Source organism: Oryx dammah, unplaced genomic scaffold (assembly GCF_014754425.2).
Source record: "Oryx dammah isolate SB20612 unplaced genomic scaffold, SCBI_Odam_1.1 HiC_scaffold_15, whole genome shotgun sequence".
Lineage (NCBI taxonomy): Eukaryota > Metazoa > Chordata > Mammalia > Artiodactyla > Bovidae > Oryx > Oryx dammah.
Window position 1 is genome coordinate 18212053 of NW_024070199.1, and position 22611 is coordinate 18234663.

The window sequence follows — 22611 nt, forward strand, 5'->3', positions numbered from 1 at the left end:
CTGTATATTGTCACCTTGCTTATTTAACTTATATGCAGAGTATATCATGCAAAATGCTGGGCTGGATGAATCAAGCTGAAATCAAGATTGCTGGGAGAAATATCAACAACCCATATGCAGATGATACCACTTCAATGATAAAAAGTGAAGAAGAATTAAAGAGCTTCTTGATGAAGGCGAAAGAGGAGAGTGAAAAACTTTGCTTAAAACTCAACATTCAAGAAATGATGGCTTCTGGTCCCATCACTTCATGGCAAATAGATAGGGAAACAGTGGAAACAGGCAGATTTTATTTTCCTGGGCTCCAAAATCACTGTAGATGGTGACTGCCGCCACAAATTGATGTATGGCAAAACAAATACAATATTATAAAGTAATTAACCTCCAATTAAAATAAATAAATTTATATTTAAAAAAAGCTACCTCCTTGGAAGGAAAGCTGTGACAAACCTAGACAGCATGTTAAAAAGCAGAGGCATCACTTTGCCGACTAAGGTCCATATAGTCAAAGCTATGGTTTTTCCAGTAGTCATATATGGATGTGAGAGTTGGACCATAAATAAGGCTGAGCTCTGAAGAATTGATGCCTTTGAATTGTGGTGTTGGAGAAGACTCTTGGGAGTCTCTTGGATAGCATGGAGATCAAACAAGTCAATCCCAAGAAATCAACCCTGATTTAAATATTTGTGTTATGAGGCATTTGGTCTGCTAACAGGTTTTTTTTTTGTTTGTTTTGTTTTTTCAGATTTTCACATCCATTTGTGTCTTTGTATAGAAGAGATTGGACTATAGGTTTTGTTTCCTGTAATTGTCTTGTTCAGTTTGAGTATCAATGTTTTTGTTAGCTTCAAAAAACAAGTTAGAGAGAATTCCCTCTTTATTCTCACGAAGAGTTGGTTAAAATTGAAATATTTCTTCCTTTGTTGTTGTTCAGTTGCAATCCCATGGACTGCCACACACCAGGCTTCCCTGTCTTTTACTATCTCCCAGAGTTTGTTCAAACTCATCTGGATTGAGTCTATTTTGCCATCCGACAATCTCATCCTCTGTGGCCAAATTCTCCTTTTGTCCTCAATCTGTCCCAGTATCAGAGTATTTTCCAATGAGTTGACTCTTTGCATCAGGTGACCAAAGTATCGGAACTTCAGCTGCAGCATCAGTCCTTCCAAAGAATATTCAGGGTTGATTTCCTTGAGGATTGACTGGTTTGATTTTCTTGCTGTTCAAGGGACTCCCAGGAGTCCTTTCCAGCACTACAGTTGAAAAGCATCAGTACTTGGTGCTCAGCTTTCTTTATGGTCCAACTCTCATATCCATATATGACTACTGGAAAAACCATAACTTTAGCTAGACAGACCTTTGTCAACAAAGTGATACCTCTGCTTTTTATAGGTTTGTCATAGCTTTCCTTACAAAGAGCAAGTGTCTTTTAATTTCATGGCTGCAGTCACAATCTGCAGTAATTTTGGAGCCCAAGAAAATAAAGTCTGTCACTATTTCCTTCTCTCCACCCGCCCCCCCATCTATTTGACATGAAGTGATGGGACCAGATGCCAAGAGGTTAGTTTTTTGAATGCTGAGTTTTAAGCCTACTTTTTCAATCTCCTCTTTCACTCTTGTCAAGAGGCTCTATAATTTGTCTTTTTTTTTTTTTTTTTCCCTATTAGAGTTGTGTCATCTGCGTATCTGAGTTTGTTGATACTTCTCCCTGCAAACTTGACTCCAGCTTGAGCTTCATCAAGCCTGGCATTTTGCACGATGTACTCTGCATTTAAGTTAAATAAACAGGGTGACAATATACAGTGTTGACGTACTCCTTTCCCAGTTTGGAGCCAGTCTGTTCCATGTCCAGTTCTAACAGCTACTTCTTGACATGCATACAGGTTTCTCAGGACACAGGTAAGGTGGTCTGGTATTCCCATCTCTTTAAAAATTTTCCACAGTTTGTTGTGATCCACACAGTCAAAAACTTTAGCATAGTCAATGAAGCAGATGTTTTTCTGGAATTCCCTTGCTTTTTCTATGATCCAAGAGATGTTGGCAATTTGATCTCTGGTTCCTCTGCCTTTTCTAAATCCAGCTTGTACATCTGGAAGTTCTTAGGTCACATATTGTTGAAGCCTAGCTAAAAGGATTTTGAGCTTTACCTTGCTAGCATGTGAAATGAGTGCAGTTGAGCGGTAGTTTGAATATTCGATTGCATTGCCCTTTTTTGAGATTGGAATGAAAACTGACTTTTTCCATTCCTGTGCCACTGCTGTGTTTTCCAAATTTGCTGGCATGTTAAGTGTAGCACTTTAACAGCGTCATCTTTCAGGATTGGAAATAACTCAGCTGGAATTTTGAAAATTAACCATTTAAGGCAGCAAGGCCTGAAATTATTTTGTGAGGTTTGATCATGGATTCAGTTGCTTTCATAGGTACAGAAGTCTCTAGAGGGCACCACAGATGTAGGAAAACTACATTTGAAGGGGAACAAGTTAAAATTGTGTCTTCTTGGTTTCAGTGTTCTTTCGCTATAAAATGAATAGTAGATTTTTAAAATCTGTTCAACAGATATTTGCTGAATGATTACTGTGTGTCAGGCAGTGAGACACTGCCTCTTAAAGGCAGTGAGAATATGATCTTACCCAAATATTGTCCTTGACCTCATAAGTTTATAGTCTATTTGGGAAAAACATATGTTGAAAAGGCAATTACAAATACTGTTGACTTGTGATTATACTGAGTCACTTAAAGTGATATTGAATATTTAAAATGGCCATTGTTGAAACTTGGTGAGGTATGCCAAGCAGTACTGAAGACCCAGCTGAGGTGGAAATAATTAGTAAAAACATCAGACCGTATAGCTGTATAATTTTTTTCCAGCCATGCTACATAACTTAGACTTGGCAGCAATAAGATTAAATCCAAGTAGTACTGGGGGTCTGAGGGGTGGTTAGATTAGGAGATGAGGAATAAGGTCACTGAAATTGTGAGAACAAATACACATTTCTCAAGCACAGTTATGATCAAAGCCTACTGCATGGAAGTCAGAACATTCTTTTTGTTTCCCCAGATCCTGGTTCTGATAATGATTCCATTTTTCTTACTTTTGTTATGGATTTTATTAACTTACTGGAAAGAGAGGTGGCTCACCATCGGGCTGTCACTTCAGGTAAGCACCATACTTAGTTGTAGCCCTGTCTGTCCAGATGTGTTCAGGCTGACTTTTCAATTTCCTCACAGGTCTTTTCTCCCTACATACACCTGAGCAGCATATCTGTGACAGTTTTGCTTTCATGGCCTGTGGCCTTCTACTTGATCCATTTGGAAGGAGAAGGTATGTCCTGTGGGTGGAGCCTTTCCTGATTCTTCCAGCTCTGGCTTTAACTTCTGTACTTTACTCAGCAGAACAAGCAAAGCAGCACTGTATCTTTTTGAAACTCATTTATCTTGTTACTCAAGCATGCTCCTTGTGATCAAACTCACAACCCTACATGGTCTGTCATAACATCCTGTCATAGCATTTCCCAGGCTAAGCAGTCCATCTTCTAAAGAGACATTCTCCTTTTAGAAAAATAAGTATTTTCTCTCATTAACTTTCAGGGAATAGATTGGAGTAGTTTTAGGGAGGGTAGAGGGGGTTTTATTTTTATTTGGCCAGTGATGTTACACATCATAGTTCTTTTAGTTTGTATTCAGATATTACTATTTTCTTTGTGTGTGTGTGTGTGTGTGTTGCTGTATTTGTTTATTTTTTCTCTTCTGTATAATATTCTCTTGATGGTATCAGCACTGAGTCTTTTTTAAAAAAATTAATTTTATTTATTTTTAATTGGAGGCTAATTGTGCAAGACAGCAAAAGAGACACAGATGTATAGAACAGTCTTTTGGACTATGTGGGAGAGGGAGAGAGTAGGATGATTTGGGAGAATGGCATTGAAACATGTATAATATCATATAAGAAACGAATCACCAGTCTAGGTTCGATGCAGGATACAGGATGCTTGGGGCTGGTGCACTGGGATGACCCAGAGGGATGGTATGGGGAGGGAGGTGGGAGGGGGGTTCAGGATTGGGAACATGTGTACACCTGTGGTGGATTCATGTTGATGTATGGCAAAACCAATACAATATTGTAAAGTAATTAGCCTCCAGATATTACTATTTTCAACTCAAGAAACAGATGCAGATATTCCCTGGATACATCTTAGTCCTTCAAAGCAGTCCATGGTGAGTCTGTCACGTCTGTCACAGAAACAGAAATCTGCCTCTGCCACTGCTTTCCTCTTCAGTCTTTGTCCTAATATCATGGAAGCAAATAAGAATCAGAGCTGTACATGAAGCTGTTTTGAGAATGGAGTTAACTCTCAGCATCCTTACTGAGAAACCAGGAGAACCTGCTTCTGTCTATGTCTCTTTTTATTATTACTGGTTAAACAAGGAGTGCTTGCTTCCTGACATGTCCAAGGATTCAGGAAAGAGAAAAACAGGATTGCCATTATGTGTGTATGTGTATGTAAGCTGGTGAATTTTAGGAAATGTTTCTGGGGGCAGGAACTTAAAGGGGACAATAATGAACTCTTTTCTTTTTTATTTCCTGAATTTTAGCTAGAATGAGACGTTACCAGATTACAAGTAATGAAAGAAGAAGAAATACATGCTGTAGTATGCTCACGAAATTGAGAGGTTAGAGCTGGAGAGCTAGATTTGAAAGTGACATGGATGGTAATTTTAAAATGTACAAATAGGTTAAATCCTCAAAGGTTTAAAATAGTAAATGTTGAGGTATTGCCAGTGATAACAGGTATTGTGATTAGTCTGTGTATTTGTGTATGTGTGCGTGTGTTTAAGAGAGGAGTGGGGGAGAGAGAGAAACTATTTCAGTTCAGTTCAGTTTAGTTCCGTCGCTTAGTTTTGTCTGACTCTTTGCAACCCCAAGAATCGCAGCATACCAGCACTCCCTGTCCATCACTAACTCCCGGAGATCACTCAAACTCACGTCCATAGCGTTGGTGATGCCATCCAGCCATCTCATCCTCTGTCGTCCCCTTCTCCTCCTGCCCCCAATCCCTCCCAGCATCAGAGTCTTTTCCAGTGAGTCAACTCTTCACATGAGGTGGCCAAAGTATTGGAGTTTCAGCTTTAGCTTCATTCCTTCCAAAGAAATCCTAGGGCTGATCTCCTTCAGAATGGACACGTTGGATCTCCTTGCAGTCCAAGGGACTCTCAAGAGTCTTCTCCAACACCACAGTTCAAAAGCATCAATTCTTTGGCACTCAGCTTTCTTCACAGTCCAACTCTTACATCCACACATGACCACTGGAAAAACCATAGCCTTGACTAGACAGACCTTTGTTGGCAAAGTAATGTCTCTGCTTTTCAATATGCTATCCAGGTTGGTTATAACTTTTCTTCCAAGGAGTAAGCATCTTTTAATTTCATGGTTGCAGTCACCATCTGCAGTGATTTTGGAGCCCCCTAAAATAAAGTCTGACACTGTTTCCACTGTTTCCCCATCTATTTCCCACGGAGTGATTGGACCAGATGCCATGATTTTTGTTTTCTGAATGTTGAGCTTTAGGCCAACTTTTTCACTCTTCTCTTTCACTTTCATCATTTTCTGCCATAATGGTGGTGTCATCTGCATATCTGAGGTTATTGATATTTCTCCCGGCAATCTTGATTCCAGCTTGTGCTTCTTCCAGCCCAGCATTTCTCATGATGTACTCTGCATAGAAGTTAAATAAGCAGGGTGATAACATACAGCCTTGATATACTCCTTATCTTATTTGGAACCAGTCTGTTGTTCTATGTCCAGTTCTAACTGTTGCTTCCTGACCTGCATTCAGGTTTCTCATGAGCCAGGTCAGGTGGTCTGGTATTGCCATCTCTTGGAGAATTTTCCACAGTTTACTGTGATGCACACAGTCAAAGGCTTTGGCATAACCAATAAAGCAGAAATAGATGTTTTTCTGAAACTCTCTTGCTTTTCCCATGATCCAGGGATGGTGGCAATTTGATCTTTCATTCTTCTGCTTTTTCTAAAACCAGCTTGAACATCAGGAAGTTCACGGTTCACGTATTGCTGAAGCCTGGCTTGGAGAATTTTGAGCATTACTTTACTAGCGTGTGAGATGAGTGCAACTGTGCGGTAGTTTGAACACTCTTTGGCATTGCCTTTCTTTGGGATTGGAATGAAAACTGACCTTTTCCAGTCCTGTGGCCGCTGCTGAGTTTTCCAAAATTGCTGCCATATTGAGTGCAGCACTTTCACAGCATCATCTTTGGTCTATGATGAGTCAATGGTGTCATATCAATTGCATGAGGTAATATTAGTAGCAGAATAGCTCCATTTTTTGAAATGAAGAAAATGAATACCCAGAGAGGTTAAACAATAAGTCTGAGTCACACAATTAGAAAGTAGTAAAGTCTGCTTTGTATTTGGATTTCTTTCAACTAATATTCCTTCCACTATTTCTCTCTGCCATCAATACCTGGGCATTTTAGGCTGATCTTTAAGGGCTTAAGAGCTTTCTCAGAACCAATCAAACTCCTCCTCCTTCCGAGAAGCTACTCCTTAACATTCCCTCTCCTTCCTGCCTCCTGTACAATTTATTCCATTGTTAATTTGTATTTGTAATTTTTTGTTGTTGTTCAGTTGCTAAGTCATGTCTGACTTTTTGTGACCTCATGGCCTGTAGCACGCCAGGCCTCACTGTCCATCACCATCTCCTGGAGTTCACCCAAGTTCATGTCCATTAAATTGGTAATGCCATCCAACCGTCTCATCCTTGGTCACTCCCATCTCCTCCTGTTCTCATTCTTTCTCAGTAATAAGGTCTTTTCCAGTGAGTCGGCTCTTTGCATCAGGTGGCCACAGTATTGGCGCTTCAGCATAAGTCCTTCCAATCTATATTCAGGGTTGATTTCCTTTAGGATTGATTGTTTTGCTCTCCTTACTGTCCAAGGGACTCTCAGGAGTCTTCTTTAGCACCACAATTTGAAAACAAATTTTTCAATGTTCAGCCTTCTTTATTGTCCAACTCTCACATCTTTACTTGACTACTGGAAAGACCATATTTTTGACTATACAGACTTTTGTCAGCAAAGTGATGTCTTTGCTTTTTAATACGCTGTCTAGGTTTGTTATAGCCTTCCTTCCAAGAAGCAAGTGTCTTCTAATTTCATGGCTGCAGTCAGCATCCCCAGTGATTTTGGAGCCCCAAAAGAGAAAATCTGTCACAACTTTCACTTTTTCCCATGAAGTGATGTGACTGGATGCCATGATCTTAGTTTTTTTAATGTTGAATTTTAAGCTAGCTTTTTCACTCTTCTCTTTCACCCTCATCAAGAAACTGTTTAGTTTGTCTTCATTTTTTCCTATTAGAGTGGTATCATCTAAATATTTGAGATTGTTAATATTATTCCCAACAGTCTTGATTCCAGTTTGTAACTCATCCAGCCTGGCATTTTGCATGATATACCCTGCATATAAGTTAAATAAACAAGGTGACAGTATATAGCTTTGTTGTACTCCTTTCCCAATTTGGAACCAGTCCATTGTTCAATGTAAGGTTCTAACTGTTGCTTCTTGGCTCGCATACAGGTTTCTTAGTAGATAGGTAAGATGGTCTGGTATTCCCATCTCTTTAAGAACTTTCAAGAGTTTGTTCTGATACACACAGTCAAAGGCTTTCTTGTAGTCAGTGAGGCAGCAGTGGATGTTTTTCTGGAATTCCCTTGGTTTCTCTATCATCCAACGGATGTTGGCAATTTAATCTCTGGTTCCACTGCTTTTTCGAAACCCTGCTTGTTCATCTGGAAGTTTTTGATTCAAGCACTACTGAAACCTAGCTTGAAGGATTTTGAGCATAACCTTACTGGCATGGAAAGTGAGCATATTTGTCCAGTAGTTTGAATATCCTTTAGCATGATCCTTCTTTGGAATTTGGATGAAAACTTACATTTTCTAGTCGTGGCCATTGCTGGATTTTCTAAATTTGCTGACATATTGAGTGCAACACTTAAACACCATCTATCTTTTAGTATTTTAATTAGCACAGATGGAATTCCATCACTTCCACTAGCTTTATTGGTAGTAATGCTTCCTGAGGCCCACTTGACTTCACACTCCAAGATGCATTTGCAATAATTTTAACTTAATAATCATGCTTGTATTTGGGTAGCCTGTTGCTTTCAAATAATTGAAATGTGGGGGACCTGAGAAAAATAGTAAATCTGTGAGTTCACAGAGTCAGTGAACCCATGGATTAGATATTTACTATAACTATTTTGGGGGTACTTATTTGCTAGGGATGGTTCTCCATTCCTTTTTTCTTTTTCATTACTTTTTCATTCCAACTTTTTCAGCTCTACAAGTGGCCATTGGAGTGCCCTTTTTTCTTATCCTTTTATGTCTCTATGTGGTGCCATTTGGGACTTACTCTCCCTGCCTTCAGGAGAAGGAGAAATTGGCACCCAAGCCAACCTTCTTTGGACATAGAGGTGCACCCATGGTAAGTCTGAGCTTGATGGATGTGGGTATGCATGGGTGTGGAAGAGACAAGGGCACATCAGATTCTCAGAAACCCCTGGAGAAATAAAGAAGTTGGCTTGAGATGACAAGATGAGTAATTAATTATAGAGGCTGGACTTAATTCTTCTAATTCTCAGTCCATTTCTCTTTATTATGTCCAGTGGCATTGTCTCAGATGAGCAGAATTCCCAAACCAGATTTGTAAGAGGAGAATGTAGGCAGGTTCTTAGAACAAAGAGCCAAGAGAACCAAACTCTGCTTCCTAAAGTCCTTTCATTACTGTTCCCCTTTCCTATGCTAAAATGGATGTTGGCAGAAAAGACTATGAGATTAAAGGCCTGATGTCCTTTTCTTCCATAGCTGGGGCCTGAGAATACCATAATGTCCTTTGAGAAAGCTGTTGAATATGGGGCCCATGGACTGGAGAGTGATGTACGAATAAGGTAGGAAAGAAGGGACCAGGGTGGGAGGAGAAAAGACCAGTGGATGACTCCAGCCTGGCCCAAGCTGTAGAGAGGGCAAGCCCTGGGAGTTTCTCCCTTATTCACCTGGCACATCTGCACATAACACTAAATATGAATCACTTCTCCTTTACAAACCGCGTGTCTGCATCTCTACATTCTCAATCACAGGCTTATAAATCACACACTCTATATAGTCTCCACACATAGCTCAAATTTGTCCTTCCTGCAAATATGCTTGGAGCTTACCTCTGTGCCCTACTTTAGCAATCTATTTAACTAACATTTCCTAGGCATCACCTGTATTCCTACTATATCCTTCTTCTGAGTGAGAGGCAGATGAGTGAGACAGAGTCGTGCCTAAGAGCTGTTTGCAATCAGTGAAGGAGACATGGCATGTTTACAAATAAACATAGTATAGGACCATTTGTGGTGAGTGCCTTGCAGAGAAGAGTAAGGCAAATGCAATGGAACCTCAGTGGAGGAGGAAGAGGCCACCTCTTTTGTGAAAATGATCTGTGTGCTCAGAACAGTGTTTGGGTTGAGCCTTGAAGGAAAAATAGTATTTTTCCAAGCAGATATAGAGAGCGAGAGTATTCTGGGCAGAGGTAGCAGCTTAGTCAAAGGCATCCAAAGGAGGAATAGCAAGTTTGTAGATCCACGAGCTGGTCTGTATGGATGCCAAGAATAGTCTACTTTGGGGACGTGAGGGGCCTATGTGAGGGGGAAGGTATCGCTGCAAGGCTTACTGAGACTGGATCACAGAGATCCCTAAATGTGTACTGGGTAGCCATGGTAGGTTTTAGAGAACAGATTAGCTTATTGTTTTAGAAGGACTTATCAGAGAATCTGTGAGGGAGAATCATCATGGATTTGGGTAGTAGGCTCTCGCAATGTCCAAGGGACAACAAAGGAAGAGTTGGATCATAGCAGGAATGAGGACAAAAAACACATGCTTTTCTGTAGAATGTATGTCCTTGGGCAGCCGAAAGTAGAGACGAACCATCGGATGGTTATATTAGAGAATGTGGCATGTACTACTCCCTTCCCAGCCTTCTGTGAGGCAAACAGGAAAGAAATGAACATCCTATTTCACAGTGAAGAACTGTGGTTTGAGCCTGAATTCAAAGAAGAGAAATGTATTCCTGAGGACATAAGGCTAAAATGTACATGATAAAGCCAGAATTCGAACTGGATTTCCTGACCCCAGACTAGGGTTCTTATATGGTGACAACAATTCCATGCAGAATATCTGAATCAGGATTGAAACTGAATGCTCTTTCAGAGCTTCCATTTCATTGTGCAAGTTCCTCCTGGTCATGGCCTAATGTGGTAATGGTGCTGAGACAAGTGAGCTCCTGCCACATTGTCCTTTTCTTTTCTGCGACTTTAACTTCATTGTAGATGATCTTCCCAACAGCTCAGTTTCTCTGTTGACATCTTCATTTCCCATGACCACCATCCACATATCTCCACCACTCACATTGATGGCTACAGTCTATACTCATCATTAATAAATATTGCCTACCAGTCATAGTCTAGTCAGGACATGAATACCACAAAAGTATCTAGAACAGGTAAAATCATATTATATTTACTAAGTAGTAAAAATGGCAAACTACTGAAAGTGGGACATAGGACTCTGAAGAGTGCGCAAATTACAAGTACTACTGTGTATTCCACCATATTCTCTCCATTAATTACCAAAAAAATTTTAAAAAATAAGACATTGGACAAAATTCACAAAGCAACTAACAGAAGACTCCGAATGATGAAGAACAGAATGTGGACTGGCTTGGTTCATAAGACCAAAGGAGCTTCATAATAGGGAGCGAGTTTCCACATGCTAATTTCTGTTTCTCCTCATGTATCCTAACATGAGCTCTGAAGAGAGCTGACCTGGAAACACCTATAGCTGCAGACAGAAAAAAGCTCCACAAAAATCTGTTATATCTAGCCCAATAACTGGTAGAAGGGTCATTCAATGTGATATAAATGTTTTGATCATACCAGTCCTACTCAGGGGAACACCACACAGAAACCACTCCCCACCCTGTCACAGCTTGTGGCTGAGGCTCTGGAGACTATGAGCAGATCCCTGTAACTATTTCTGTACTGATGTAAGCAGTGGTACCCATTTCTTTTCTTCTTCAGCTAGAGAGTGAGCAGAGAATTATTGAAAAAAGTTTTCCAGAAAAAATGATTTTTTTATTGTAAAATATTCTTAACATAAAATTTGCCATTTAAACCATTTTTAGGGTACAGTTTAATGGCATTAAGTACCTCCACCTTCTTTTATGCATCACCACATAGATCTCTAGCACTTTTCATCTTCTCAGACTAAAACTATTTGTTAGATGTTAATACTAACTCCACCCAAGCCTTTGCAACCATAATTCTTTTTTTCTCTGTCTATGTGTTTGATTGTTCTGTGAAATCACGCAGTATTTGTTATTTTGTGTTAAGCTCATTTCACATTAGCATGATGTCAGTATAGCTCATTTCATTTTCATAGCATGTCAAGACTCATCTATATTGTAGCATCTGTCAGAATTTCCTTCCTTTTAAAAGTTCTCTTAAAAAGCACATAACAAAATTTGCCATCATAACTCTTTTAAGTGTACAATTTAGTAGTATCAAATATATTCACATTGTTTTGAAACAAAACTATAGAATTTGTTCATCTTGCAAATCTGAAACTTTATACCTGTTAAATAACAATTCCACCTTTCCTTCTGCCCTCACCCCCTGCTTACCACAATTCTACTTTTTGCTCCTATGAATCTGACTATGTAAATAACACCCATAAGTGGAATCATATTGTATTTGTCTTTTCATGACTATCTTGTTTGATTTAGCATAATGTCCTCAGATTTCATCTATGTTGTGGCATGTGACAGGATTTCCTTCCCTTTTTAGATTGAATGATATTCTACTATGTATAGATATCACATTTTGCTTCTTCATTTATCCTCTATAGACATTTGGCTTGCTTGTGCCTTTTGGCTGTTTTGAAAAATGCTGCTATGAACATTAAGAGTACAAGTATATTTTCAAGAACTTGTTTTCAGTGCTTTTAAGTGTGTAGCCCAAAGTGGGATTACTGTATCACGTGGTAAATCTATGTTTAGTTTTCTGAGGAATTGCCATGCTAGAGAAAGGGAATTTAAAAACCTGTTCATAAAATCCTCGGCAGACCTTTGTATAACCTATGCATGAAACCACACAGACACAACACAGCAGAAGGTTTGAGAATCGATCGGAACACTATCTATGTTGTAGAGTGATTTCTGCAGAGCCTTTGAAAACTAAGTTGGCGTTAAAACCGTATCTTACAAATGTAGTCCAGTTCATGTTTTCTGAAACTAGACATATTGAATCTCTGTTAAAATAGATTTTAATGAGATTTCAAATCTCCAAATACTCAAAATGCTCAGGATACAACCCAGAGTTTTGCATACCAAGATCCAGAAAAAACTCAGCTTCAGTGAGAAAAGGTAATCAATATATGTCAACAGCAGGAGAAACAGATGTTGGAATTATTTCTAAGAATTTTAAAGCAGCTATCATAAAATGTCTCCAACAATTATGAACACTTGATAACTGAAAAAGTAGAAGGTGTTAGCAGAGAAAGAAAAGTAAAGAAGAATCAAATGGAAATGAAAAATTCTTTAGACAAAAGATAATGATGTTGCAATGACAACCCACTCCAGTGTTCTTGGCTGGAGAATCCTAAGGATGGGGGAGCCTGGTGGGCTGCCATCTATGGGGCTGCACAGAGTTGGACACGACTGAAGTGACTTAGCAGCATATATCAAATCATGTTGTACACCTAAAAATAATACAATGCTATATGTCACTTATAGCTCAATAAAACAAGGGTAAGGAAAACAACTTGGAACATGAGGAATAAAAAAAAGCAAAGGAAGGGTAAAAAATACATAGGTGGGAACTGCTTTGGTGGTCCAGCGGTTAAGGAGACACTTGCCACTGCAGGGGACACAGTTCGATCCCTGGTCTGGGAAGATCACAGAAACTGTGGATAACAGTGCATCACAACTGTTGAGCCCGCATGCTACAACTAATGAACTATACATGCCTAGAGCTTGTGCTCTGGAACAACAGAATCCACCACAATGAGAAGCACGCCCACCACAAAGAAAAGTAAGCCCACTCCTGAAACTAGAGAAAGCCCGTGTGCAGCAACTGAGGCCCAGCCCAGCCAGAAATAATAAATGTATTTTAAATTTATTTATTTATTTATTTTTAATTTTTACTTTACAATTCTGTATTGGTTTTATAAATGTATTTTAAAAAGATAAATATTAACAGGTGATTCTTCTATCCCAGAGTTTAAAAATTGTGTTCAGTGGTTAAAGACAGAAGTGGTAATATTGTTTGATATATGGGTCTCAATCTATTTTTAGATACTTAAGACATGTATATCATAATGGAAAGAGGTTGGGTAAAGGGACCTAAAAAGTATTCAGTTTTCTACACAATACTTGAAGTGGTAGACAGTTGACACTAGTAGAATGTGATCTATGGGACGTATTTGGAATCTTTGGGGCAACCACAAAATTATACAGAGATACACAGTTGACCCTTGAACAACAGGAGATTGAAGTGCCCTTCAGTTCATTTCATTCACTCAATCATGTCCAACTCTTTGAAACTCATGGACTGCAGCACGCCAGGCTTCCCTGTCCATTACCAACTCTAGGAGCTTGCTAAAACTCATGTCCATCAAATCCATTTTATCCTCTGTTGTCCCCTTCTCCTCCTGCCTCCAGTCTTTCTCAGCATCAGGGTATTTTCCAGTGAGTCAGTTCTTCCCATCAGGTGACCAAAGTATTGGAGTTTCAGCTTCAGCATGTCTTTCCAATGAATATTCAGGACTGAGTTCCTTTAGGATTGACAGGTTTGATTTCCTTGCAGTCCAAGGAACTCTCAAGAGTCTTCTACAACACCACAGTTCAAAGCATAGGTTCCTTGGTGGTCAACTTTCTTTGTGGTCCAACTCTCACATTCATAGATGGCTACTAGAAAAACCATAGCTTTGACTAGATGGACCTTTTTCAGCAAAGCGATGTCTCTGCTTTTTAATATGTTGTCTAGGTTTGTCACAGCTTTTATTCCAAGGAGGAATCATCTTTTAATTTCCTGGCTTCAGTCACATTCCACAGTGATTTTGAGCCCAAGAAAATAGTCTCTCACTGTTTCCATTGTTTCCCCATCTATTTGCCCATGGAGAGATGGGACCAGATGCCAAGATCTTTGTTTTTTTTTTTATTAAAGTTTTATTTTTACTTTATTTTACTTTACAATACTGTATTGGCTTTGCCATACATTGACATGAATCCACCATGGGTGTACATGCGTTCCCAAACATGAACCCCCCTCCCATCTCCCTCCCCATAACATCTCTGTGGGTCATCCCCGTGCACAGTGATGGGACCAGATGCCAAGATCTTTGTTTTTTTTTTTTTATTAAAATTTTATTTTTACTTTATTTTACTTTACAATACTGTATTGGCTTTGCCATACATTGACATGAATCCACCATGGGTGTACATGCGTTCCCAAACATGAACCCCCCTCCCATCTCCCTCCCCATAACATCTCTCTGGGTCATCCCCGTGCACCAGCCCCAAGCATGCTGTATCCTGCATCTGACATAGACTGGCAATTCGATTCTTACATGATAGTATACATGTTTCAATGCCATTCTCCCAAATCATCCCACCCTCTCCCTCTCCCTCTGAGTCCAAAAGTCCGCTCTACACATCTGTGTCTCTTTTGCTGTCTTGTATACAGGGTTATCATTGCCATCTTTCTAAATTCCATATATATGTGTCAGTATACTGTATTGGTGTTTTTCTTTCTGGCTTACTTCACTCTGTATAATCGGCTCCAGTTTCATCCATCTCATCAGAACTGATTCAAATGTATTCTTTTTAATGGCTGAGTATTACTCCATAGTGTATATGTACCACAGCTTTCTTATCCATTCATCTGCTGATGGACATTTAGGTTGTTTCCATGTCCTGGCTATTATAAACAGTGCTGCGATGAACATTGGGGTACATGTGTCTCTTTCAATTCTGGTTTCCTCGGTGTGTATGCCCAGCAGTGGGATTGCTGTGTCATAAGGCAGTTCTATTTGCAATTTTTTTAAGGAATCTCCACACTGTTCTCCATAGTGGCTGTACTAGTTTGCATTCCCACCAACAGTGTAAGAGGGTTCCCTTTTCTCCACACCCTCTCCAGCATTTATTACTTGCAGATTTTTGGATTGCAGACATTCTGACTGGTGTGAAGTGGTACCTCATTGTGGTCTTGATTTGCATTTCTCTGATAATAAGTGATGTTGAGCATTTTTTCATGTGTTTGTTAGCCATCCGTATGTCTTCTTTGGAGAAATGTCTATTTAGTTCTTTGGCCCATTTTTTGATTGGGTCATTTATTTTTCTGGAATTGAGCTGCAGGAGTTGCTTGCATATTTTTGAAATTAGTTGTTTGTCAGTTGCTTCATTTGCTATTATTTTCTCCCATTCAGAAGGCTGTCTTTTCCCCTTGCTTATATTTTCCTTTGTTGTGCAGAAGCTTTTAATTTTAATTAGATCCCATTTGTTCATTTTTGCTTTTATTTCCAGAATTCTGGGAGGTGGATCATAGAGGATCCTGCTGTGATTTATGTCAGAGAGTGTTTTGCCTATGTTCTCCTCTAGGAGTTTTATAGTTTCTGGTCTTACATTTAGATCTTTAATCCATTTTGAGTTTATTTTTGTGTGTGGTGTTAGAAAGTGATCTTTTTACAAGTGGTTGACCAGTTTTCCCAGCACCACTTGTTAAAGAGATTGTCTTTACTCCATTGTATATTCTTGCCTCCTTTGTCAAAGATAAGGTGTCCATATGTGTGTAGATTTATCTCTGGGCTTTCTATCTTGTTCCATTGATCTATTTTCTGTCTTTGTGCCAGTACCATACTGTCTTGATGACTGTGGCTTTGTAGTAGAGCCTGAAGTCAGGCAAGTTGATTCCTCCAGTTCCATTCTTTTTTCTCAAGATTGCTTTGGCTATTCGAGTTTTTTTGTATTTCCATACAAGTCTTGAAATTATTTGTTCTAATTCTGTGAAAAATACCACTGGTAGCTTGATAGGGATTGCATTGAATTTGTAAATTGCTTTGGGTAGTATATTCATTTTCACTATATTGATTCTTCCGATCCATGAACATGGTATATTTCTCCATCTATTAGTGTCCACTTTGATTTCTTTCATCAGTGTTTTATAGTTTTCTATATATAAGTCTTTAGTTTCTTTAGGTAGATATATTCCTAAGTATTTTATTCTTTTTGTTGCAATGGTGAATGGAATTGTTTCCTTAATTTCTTTTTCTTCTTTCTCATTATTAGTGTATAGGAATGCAAGGAATTTCTGTGTGTTGCAGGATATAAGATCTTTGTTTTTTGAATGTTGAGTTTTAAGCCAACTTTTTCACTCTCCTCTTCCACTTTCATCAAGAGGCTCTTTAGTTCTTTGCTTTCTGCCATAGGGGTGGTGTCATATGCACATCTGAGATTATTGATATTTCTCCTGGCAATCTTGATTCCAGCTTGTGTTTCATCCAGCTTGGCATTTCACATGATATACTCTGCATATAAGTTAAATAATCAGGGTGATAATATATAGCCTTCACATAGTCCTTCCTCAACTTGTAACCAGTTTGCTCTTCCATGTCTGGTTCTAACTTGCTTCTTGACTTGCTTACAGATTTCTCAGTAGGCAGGTACAAAATGAAGCAGGGCAAAAGCTAACAGAGCTTTGCCAAGAGAATGCACTGGTCATAGCAAACACCCTCTTCCAACAACACAAGAGACGACTCCTCACATGGACATCACCAGATTGTCAATATTGAAGTCAGATTGATTATATTCTTTGCAGCCAAAGAAGGAGAAGCTCTATACAGTCAGCAAAAGCAAGACTTGGAGCTGACTGTAGCTCAGATCATGAATTCCTTATTGCAAAATTCAGACCTAAATTGGAGAAAGTAGGGAAAACCAGTAGACCATTCAGGGATGACCTAAATCAAACTACTCATGATTATACAGTGGAATTGACAAATAGGTTCAAGGGATTAGATCTGACAGAGTGCCTGAAGAACTATGGATGGAGATTTGTGACATTGCACAAGAGGAACTGATCAAGATCATCCCCAAGAAAAAGAAATGGAAAAAGGGAAAATGGTAGTCTGAGGAAGCCTTACAAATAGCTGAGAAAAGAAGAGAAGCTAAAGGCAAAGAAGAAAAGGAAAGATATACCCATTTATATGCAGAATTCCAAAGAATAGCAAGGAAAGATAAGAAAGCCTTCCTCAGTGATCGATGCAAAGAAATAGAGGAAACAACAGAATGGGAAAGATGAGAGACCTCTTCAAGAAAATTAGAGATACCAAAGGAAAATTTCATGCAAAGATGAGAACAATAAAGGACAGAAATGTTATGGACTTACCAGAAGCAAAAGTTATTAAGAAAAGGTGGCAAGAATATACAGAAGAACTATGCAGAAAACATCTTCATGACCCAGATAACAATGATGGTATGGTCACTCGCCTAGAGCCAGACATCTTGGAATGCGAAGTCAAGTGGGCCTTAGGAAACATCACTATCAACAAAGCTAGTGGAGGTGATGGAATTCCAGTTGAGCTATTTCAACCTAAAAGATGATGCTGTTGAAGTGCTGCACTCAACCTGCCAGCAAATTTGGAAAACTTAGCAGTGGCCATAGGAATGGTAAGGGTCAGTTTTCATTACAATCCTACAGAAAGGCAATGACAAAGAATGTTCAAACTACTGCACAGTTGCACTCATCTCACACGCTAGCAAAGTAATGCTCAAAATTCTCCAAGCAAGGCTTCAACAGTACTTGAACTGAGAACTACCAGGTGAACAAGCTGAATTTAGAAAGTCAGAGGAACCAGAGATCAAATTGCCAACATCCGTTGGTTCATTGGAAAAGCAAGGGAGTTCCAGAAAAACTACTTCTGCTTTATTGACTATGCCAAAGCCTTTGACTGTGTGGATCATAACAAGCTGTAAAAAATACTTAAGAGATGGGAAGACCAGGCCACCTTACCTGACTCCTGAGAAATCTGTATGCAAGTCAAGAAGCAGCAGTTAGAACTGGACATGGAACAACAGACTGGTTCCAAATAGGGACAGGAGTAAATCAAGGCTGTATATTGTCACCCCGCTAATTTAACTTATATGCAGAGTACATCATGCAAAATGCCGAGCTGGATGAGGCACAAGCTGGAATCAAGATTGCCAGGAAAGATAACAATAACCTCAGATACACAGATGACACCACCCTTATGGCAGAAAGCAAAGAAGAACTGAAGAGCCTCTTGATGAAAGTGAAAGAAGACAGTGAAAAAGTTGGCTTTAAACTCAACATTCATATTTTGATATTTTTGGTTTCTTCTGTGATTTGTTTGTTATTCAGCAGCGTGTTGTTCAGCCTCCATATATTGGAATTTTTAATAGTTTTTCTCCTGTAGTTTAGATCTAATATTACTGCATTGTGGTCAGAAAAGATGCTTGGAATGATTTCAATTATTTTGAATTTAGCAAGCCTAGATTTATGGCCCAGGATGTGATCTATCCTGGAGAAGGTTCCGTGTGTGCTTGAGAAAAAGATGAAATTCATTGTTTTGGGGTGAAATGTCCTATAGATATCAGAAATGAATGAAAATGAAAACACAATAATCCAAAACCTGTCAGTTCAGTTCAGTTCAGTTCAGTCGCTCAGTCGTGTCTGACTCTTTGCGACCCCATGAATTGCAGCACGCCAGGCCTCCCTGTCCATCACCAACTCTTGGAGTTCACTCAGACTCGCTTCCATCGAGTCAGTGATGCCATCCAGCCATCTCATCCTCTGTCGTCCCCTTCTCCTCCTGCCCCTAATCCCTCCCAGCATCAAAGTCTTTTCCAATGAGTCAACTCTTTGCATGAGGTGGCCAAAGTACTGGAGTTTCAGCTTTAGCATCATTCCTTCCAAAAAAATCCCAGAGTTGATCTCCTTCAGAATGGACTGGTTGGATCTCATTGCAGTCCAAGGGACTCTCAAGAGTCTTCTCCAACACCACAGTTCAAAAGAATCAATTCTTCAGCACTCAGCCTTCTTTACAGTCCAACTCTCACATCCATACATGACTACTGGAAAAACCATAGCCTTGACTAGACGGACTTTAGTCAGCAAAGTAATGTCTCTGCTTTTGAATATGCTATCTAGGTTGGTCATAACTTTTCTTCCAAGGAATAAGCGTCTTTTAATTTCATGGCTGCAATCACCATCTGCAGTGATTTTGGAGCCCTCCAAAATCAAGTCTGACACTGTTTCCACTGTTTCCCCATCTATTTCCCAAGGAGTGATGGGACTGGATGCCACAATCTTCATTTTCTGAATGTTGAGCTTTAAGCCAACTTTTTTGCTCTCCTCTTTTACTTTCATCAAGAGGCTTTTTAATTCTTCTTCACTTTCTGCCATAAGGGTGGTGTTATCTGGGGTTATTGATATTTCTCCTGGCAATCTTGATTCCAGCTTGTGTTTCTTCCAGTCCAGCGTTTCTCATGATGTACTCTGCATGTAAGTTAAATAAGCAGGGTGACAATATACAGCCTTGATGTACTCCTTTTCTTATTTAGAACAGTGGGACACCATAAAAGCAGTGCTAAGGGGAAGGTTCCTAGCAATACAGGCATACCTCAAGAAACATGAAAAAATTCAAATAAATAACCTAACTCTACACCTAAAGCAACTAGAAAAGGAAGAAATCAAGTACCCCAGGGTTAGTAGAAGGAAAGAAATCTTAAAAATTAGGGCAGAAATAAATTCAAAAGACACAAAAGAGACTGTAGCAAAAATTAACAAAGCCAAAAACTGGTTCTTTGAGAGGATAAATAAAATTGACAAACCATTAGCCAGACTCATTAAGAAACAAAGGGAGAAAAATCAAATCAATAAAATTATAAATGAAAATGGGATATCACAACAGACAACACAGAAATACAAAGGATCATAAGAGACTACTATCAGCAATTATATGCCAATAAAATGAACAACTTGGAAGAAATGGACAAATTCTTAGAAAAGTACAACTTCCCAAAATTGAACCAGGAAGAAATAGAAAATCTTAACAGACCCATCACAAGCATGGAAATTGAAACTGTAATCAAAAATCTTCCAGCAAACAAAAGCCCAGGTCCAGATGGCTTCACAGCTGAATTCTACCAAAAGTTTAGAGAAGAGCTAACATGTATCCTACTCAAACTCTTTTAGAAAATTGCAGAGGAAGGTAAACTTCCAAACTCATTCTATGAAGCCACCATCACCCTACTACCAAAACCTGACAAAGATGCCACAAAAAAAGAAAACTACAGGCCAATATCACTGATGAACATAGATGCAAAAATCCTTAACAAAATTCTAGCAATCAGAATCCAACAACACATTAAAAAGATCATACATCATGACCAAGTGGGCTTTATCCCAGGGATGCAAGGATTCTTCAATATCTGCAAATCAATCAATGCAATACACCACATTAACAAATTGAAAAATAAAAGCCATATGATTATCTCAATAGATGCAGAGAAAGCCTTTGACAAAATTCAACATCCATTTATGATAAAAACTCTCCAGAAAGCAGGAATAGAAGGAACATACCTCAACATTATAAAAGCTATATAAAATTCTCCAAGCCAGGCTTCAGCAATACGTGAACTGTGAACTTCCAGATGTTCAAGCTGGTTTTAGAAAAGGCACAGGAACCACAGGTCAAATTGCCAACATCCACTGGATCATGGAAAAAGCAAGAGAGTTCCAGAAAAACATCTATTTCTGCTTTATTGACTATGCCAAAGCCTTTAACTGTGTGGATCACAATAAACTGTGGAAAATTCTGAAAGAGATGGGAATACCAGACCACCTAACTTGCCTCTTGAGAAACCTATATGCAGGTCAGGAAGCAACAGTTAGAACTGGACATGGAACAACAGACTGGTTCCAAATAGGAAAAAGAGTACGTCAAGGCTGTATATTGTCACCCTGCTTATTTAACTTATATGCAGAGTACATCATGAGAAACGCTGGACTGGAAAAAACACAAGTTGAAATCAAGATTGCAGGGAGAAATATCAATAACCTCAGATATGCAGATGACATCACCCTTATGGCAGAAAGTGAAGAGGAACTCAAAAGCCTCTTGATGAAAGTAAAAGAGGAGAGTGAAAAAGTTGGCTTAAAGCTCAACATTCAGAAAACGAAGATCATGGCATCCGGTCCCATCACTCCAGGGGAAATTGATGGGGAAACAGTGGAAACAGTATCAGACTTGATTTTGGAGGGCTCCAAAATCACTGCAGATGGTGACTGCAGTCATGAAATTAAAAGACGCTTACTCCTTGGAAGAAAAGTTATGACCAACCTAGATAGCATATTGAAAAGCAGAGACATTACTTTGCCAACTAAGGTCCGTCTAGTCAAGGCTATGGTTTTTCCAGTAGTCATGTATGGATGTGAGGGTTGGACTGTGAAGAAAGCTGAGCACCGAAGAATTGATTCTTTTGAACTGTGGTGTTGGAGAAGACTCTTGAGAGTCCCTTGGACTGCAACGAGATCCAACCAGTCCATTCTGAAGGAGATCAACTCTGGGATTTCTTTGGAAGGAATGATGCTAAAGCTGAAACTCCAGTACTTTGGCCACCTCATGCAAAGAGTTGACTCATTGGAAAAGACTTTGATGCTGGGAGGGATTAGGGGCAGGAGGAGAAGGGGACAACAGAGGATGAGATGGCTGGATGACATCACGGACTCGATGGACGCGAGTCTGAGTGAACTCCGGGAGTTGGTGATGGACAGGGAGACCTGGTGTGCTGCGATTCATGGGGTCGCAAAGAGTCGGACACGACTGAGCGACTGAACTGAACTGAACGACAAACCCACAGTTAACATTATCCTCAATGGTGAAAAATTGAAAACATTTCCCCTAAAGTCAGGAACAAGACAAGACTGCCCATTCTCACAGCTACTATTCAATATAGTTTTGGAAGTTTTGCCACAGCAATCAGAGCAGAAAAAGAAATAAAAGGAATCCAGATTGGAAAAGAAGAAGTAAAACTCTGTTTGCAGATGACATGATCCTCTACTTACAAAACCCTGAAGACTCCACCAGAAAATTACTAGAACTAATTAATGAATATAGTAAAGTTGCAGGATATAAAATCAACACACAGAAATCTCTTGCACTCCTATACACTAATAATGAGAAAACAGAAAGAGAAATTAAGGAACAATTCCATTCATCATTGCAACGAAAGAATAAAATACCTAGGAATATATCTACCTCAAGAAACAAAAGACCTATATATAGAAAATTATAAAACACTGGTGAAAGAAATCAAAGAAGACACAAATAGATTGAGAAATATACCGTATTCATGGATCGGAAGGATCAATATAGTGAACATGAGTATACTACCCAAAGCAATCTATAGATTCAATGCAATCCCTATCAAGCTACCAGTGGTATTTCTCACAGAGCTAGAACAAATAATTTCATAATTT

The 22611-nt window shown here is 39.2% G+C and overlaps 1 protein-coding gene across 1 annotated transcript in view; it reads left to right on the plus strand.

Moving 5' to 3' along the window:
- Nucleotides 1–22611, plus strand: part of LOC120874861 (glycerophosphodiester phosphodiesterase domain-containing protein 4-like) — a 106893-nt gene that overhangs the window by 19400 nt on the left and 64882 nt on the right. Inside the window, exons 5-9 of the mRNA XM_040256548.1 lie at nucleotides 3059–3157; nucleotides 3229–3322; nucleotides 4594–4671; nucleotides 8356–8501; nucleotides 8882–8964. Coding sequence (XP_040112482.1) covers nucleotides 3059–3157; nucleotides 3229–3322; nucleotides 4594–4671; nucleotides 8356–8501; nucleotides 8882–8964 — 500 coding nt within the window. The remainder of the gene's footprint in view (nucleotides 1–3058; nucleotides 3158–3228; nucleotides 3323–4593; nucleotides 4672–8355; nucleotides 8502–8881; nucleotides 8965–22611) is intronic.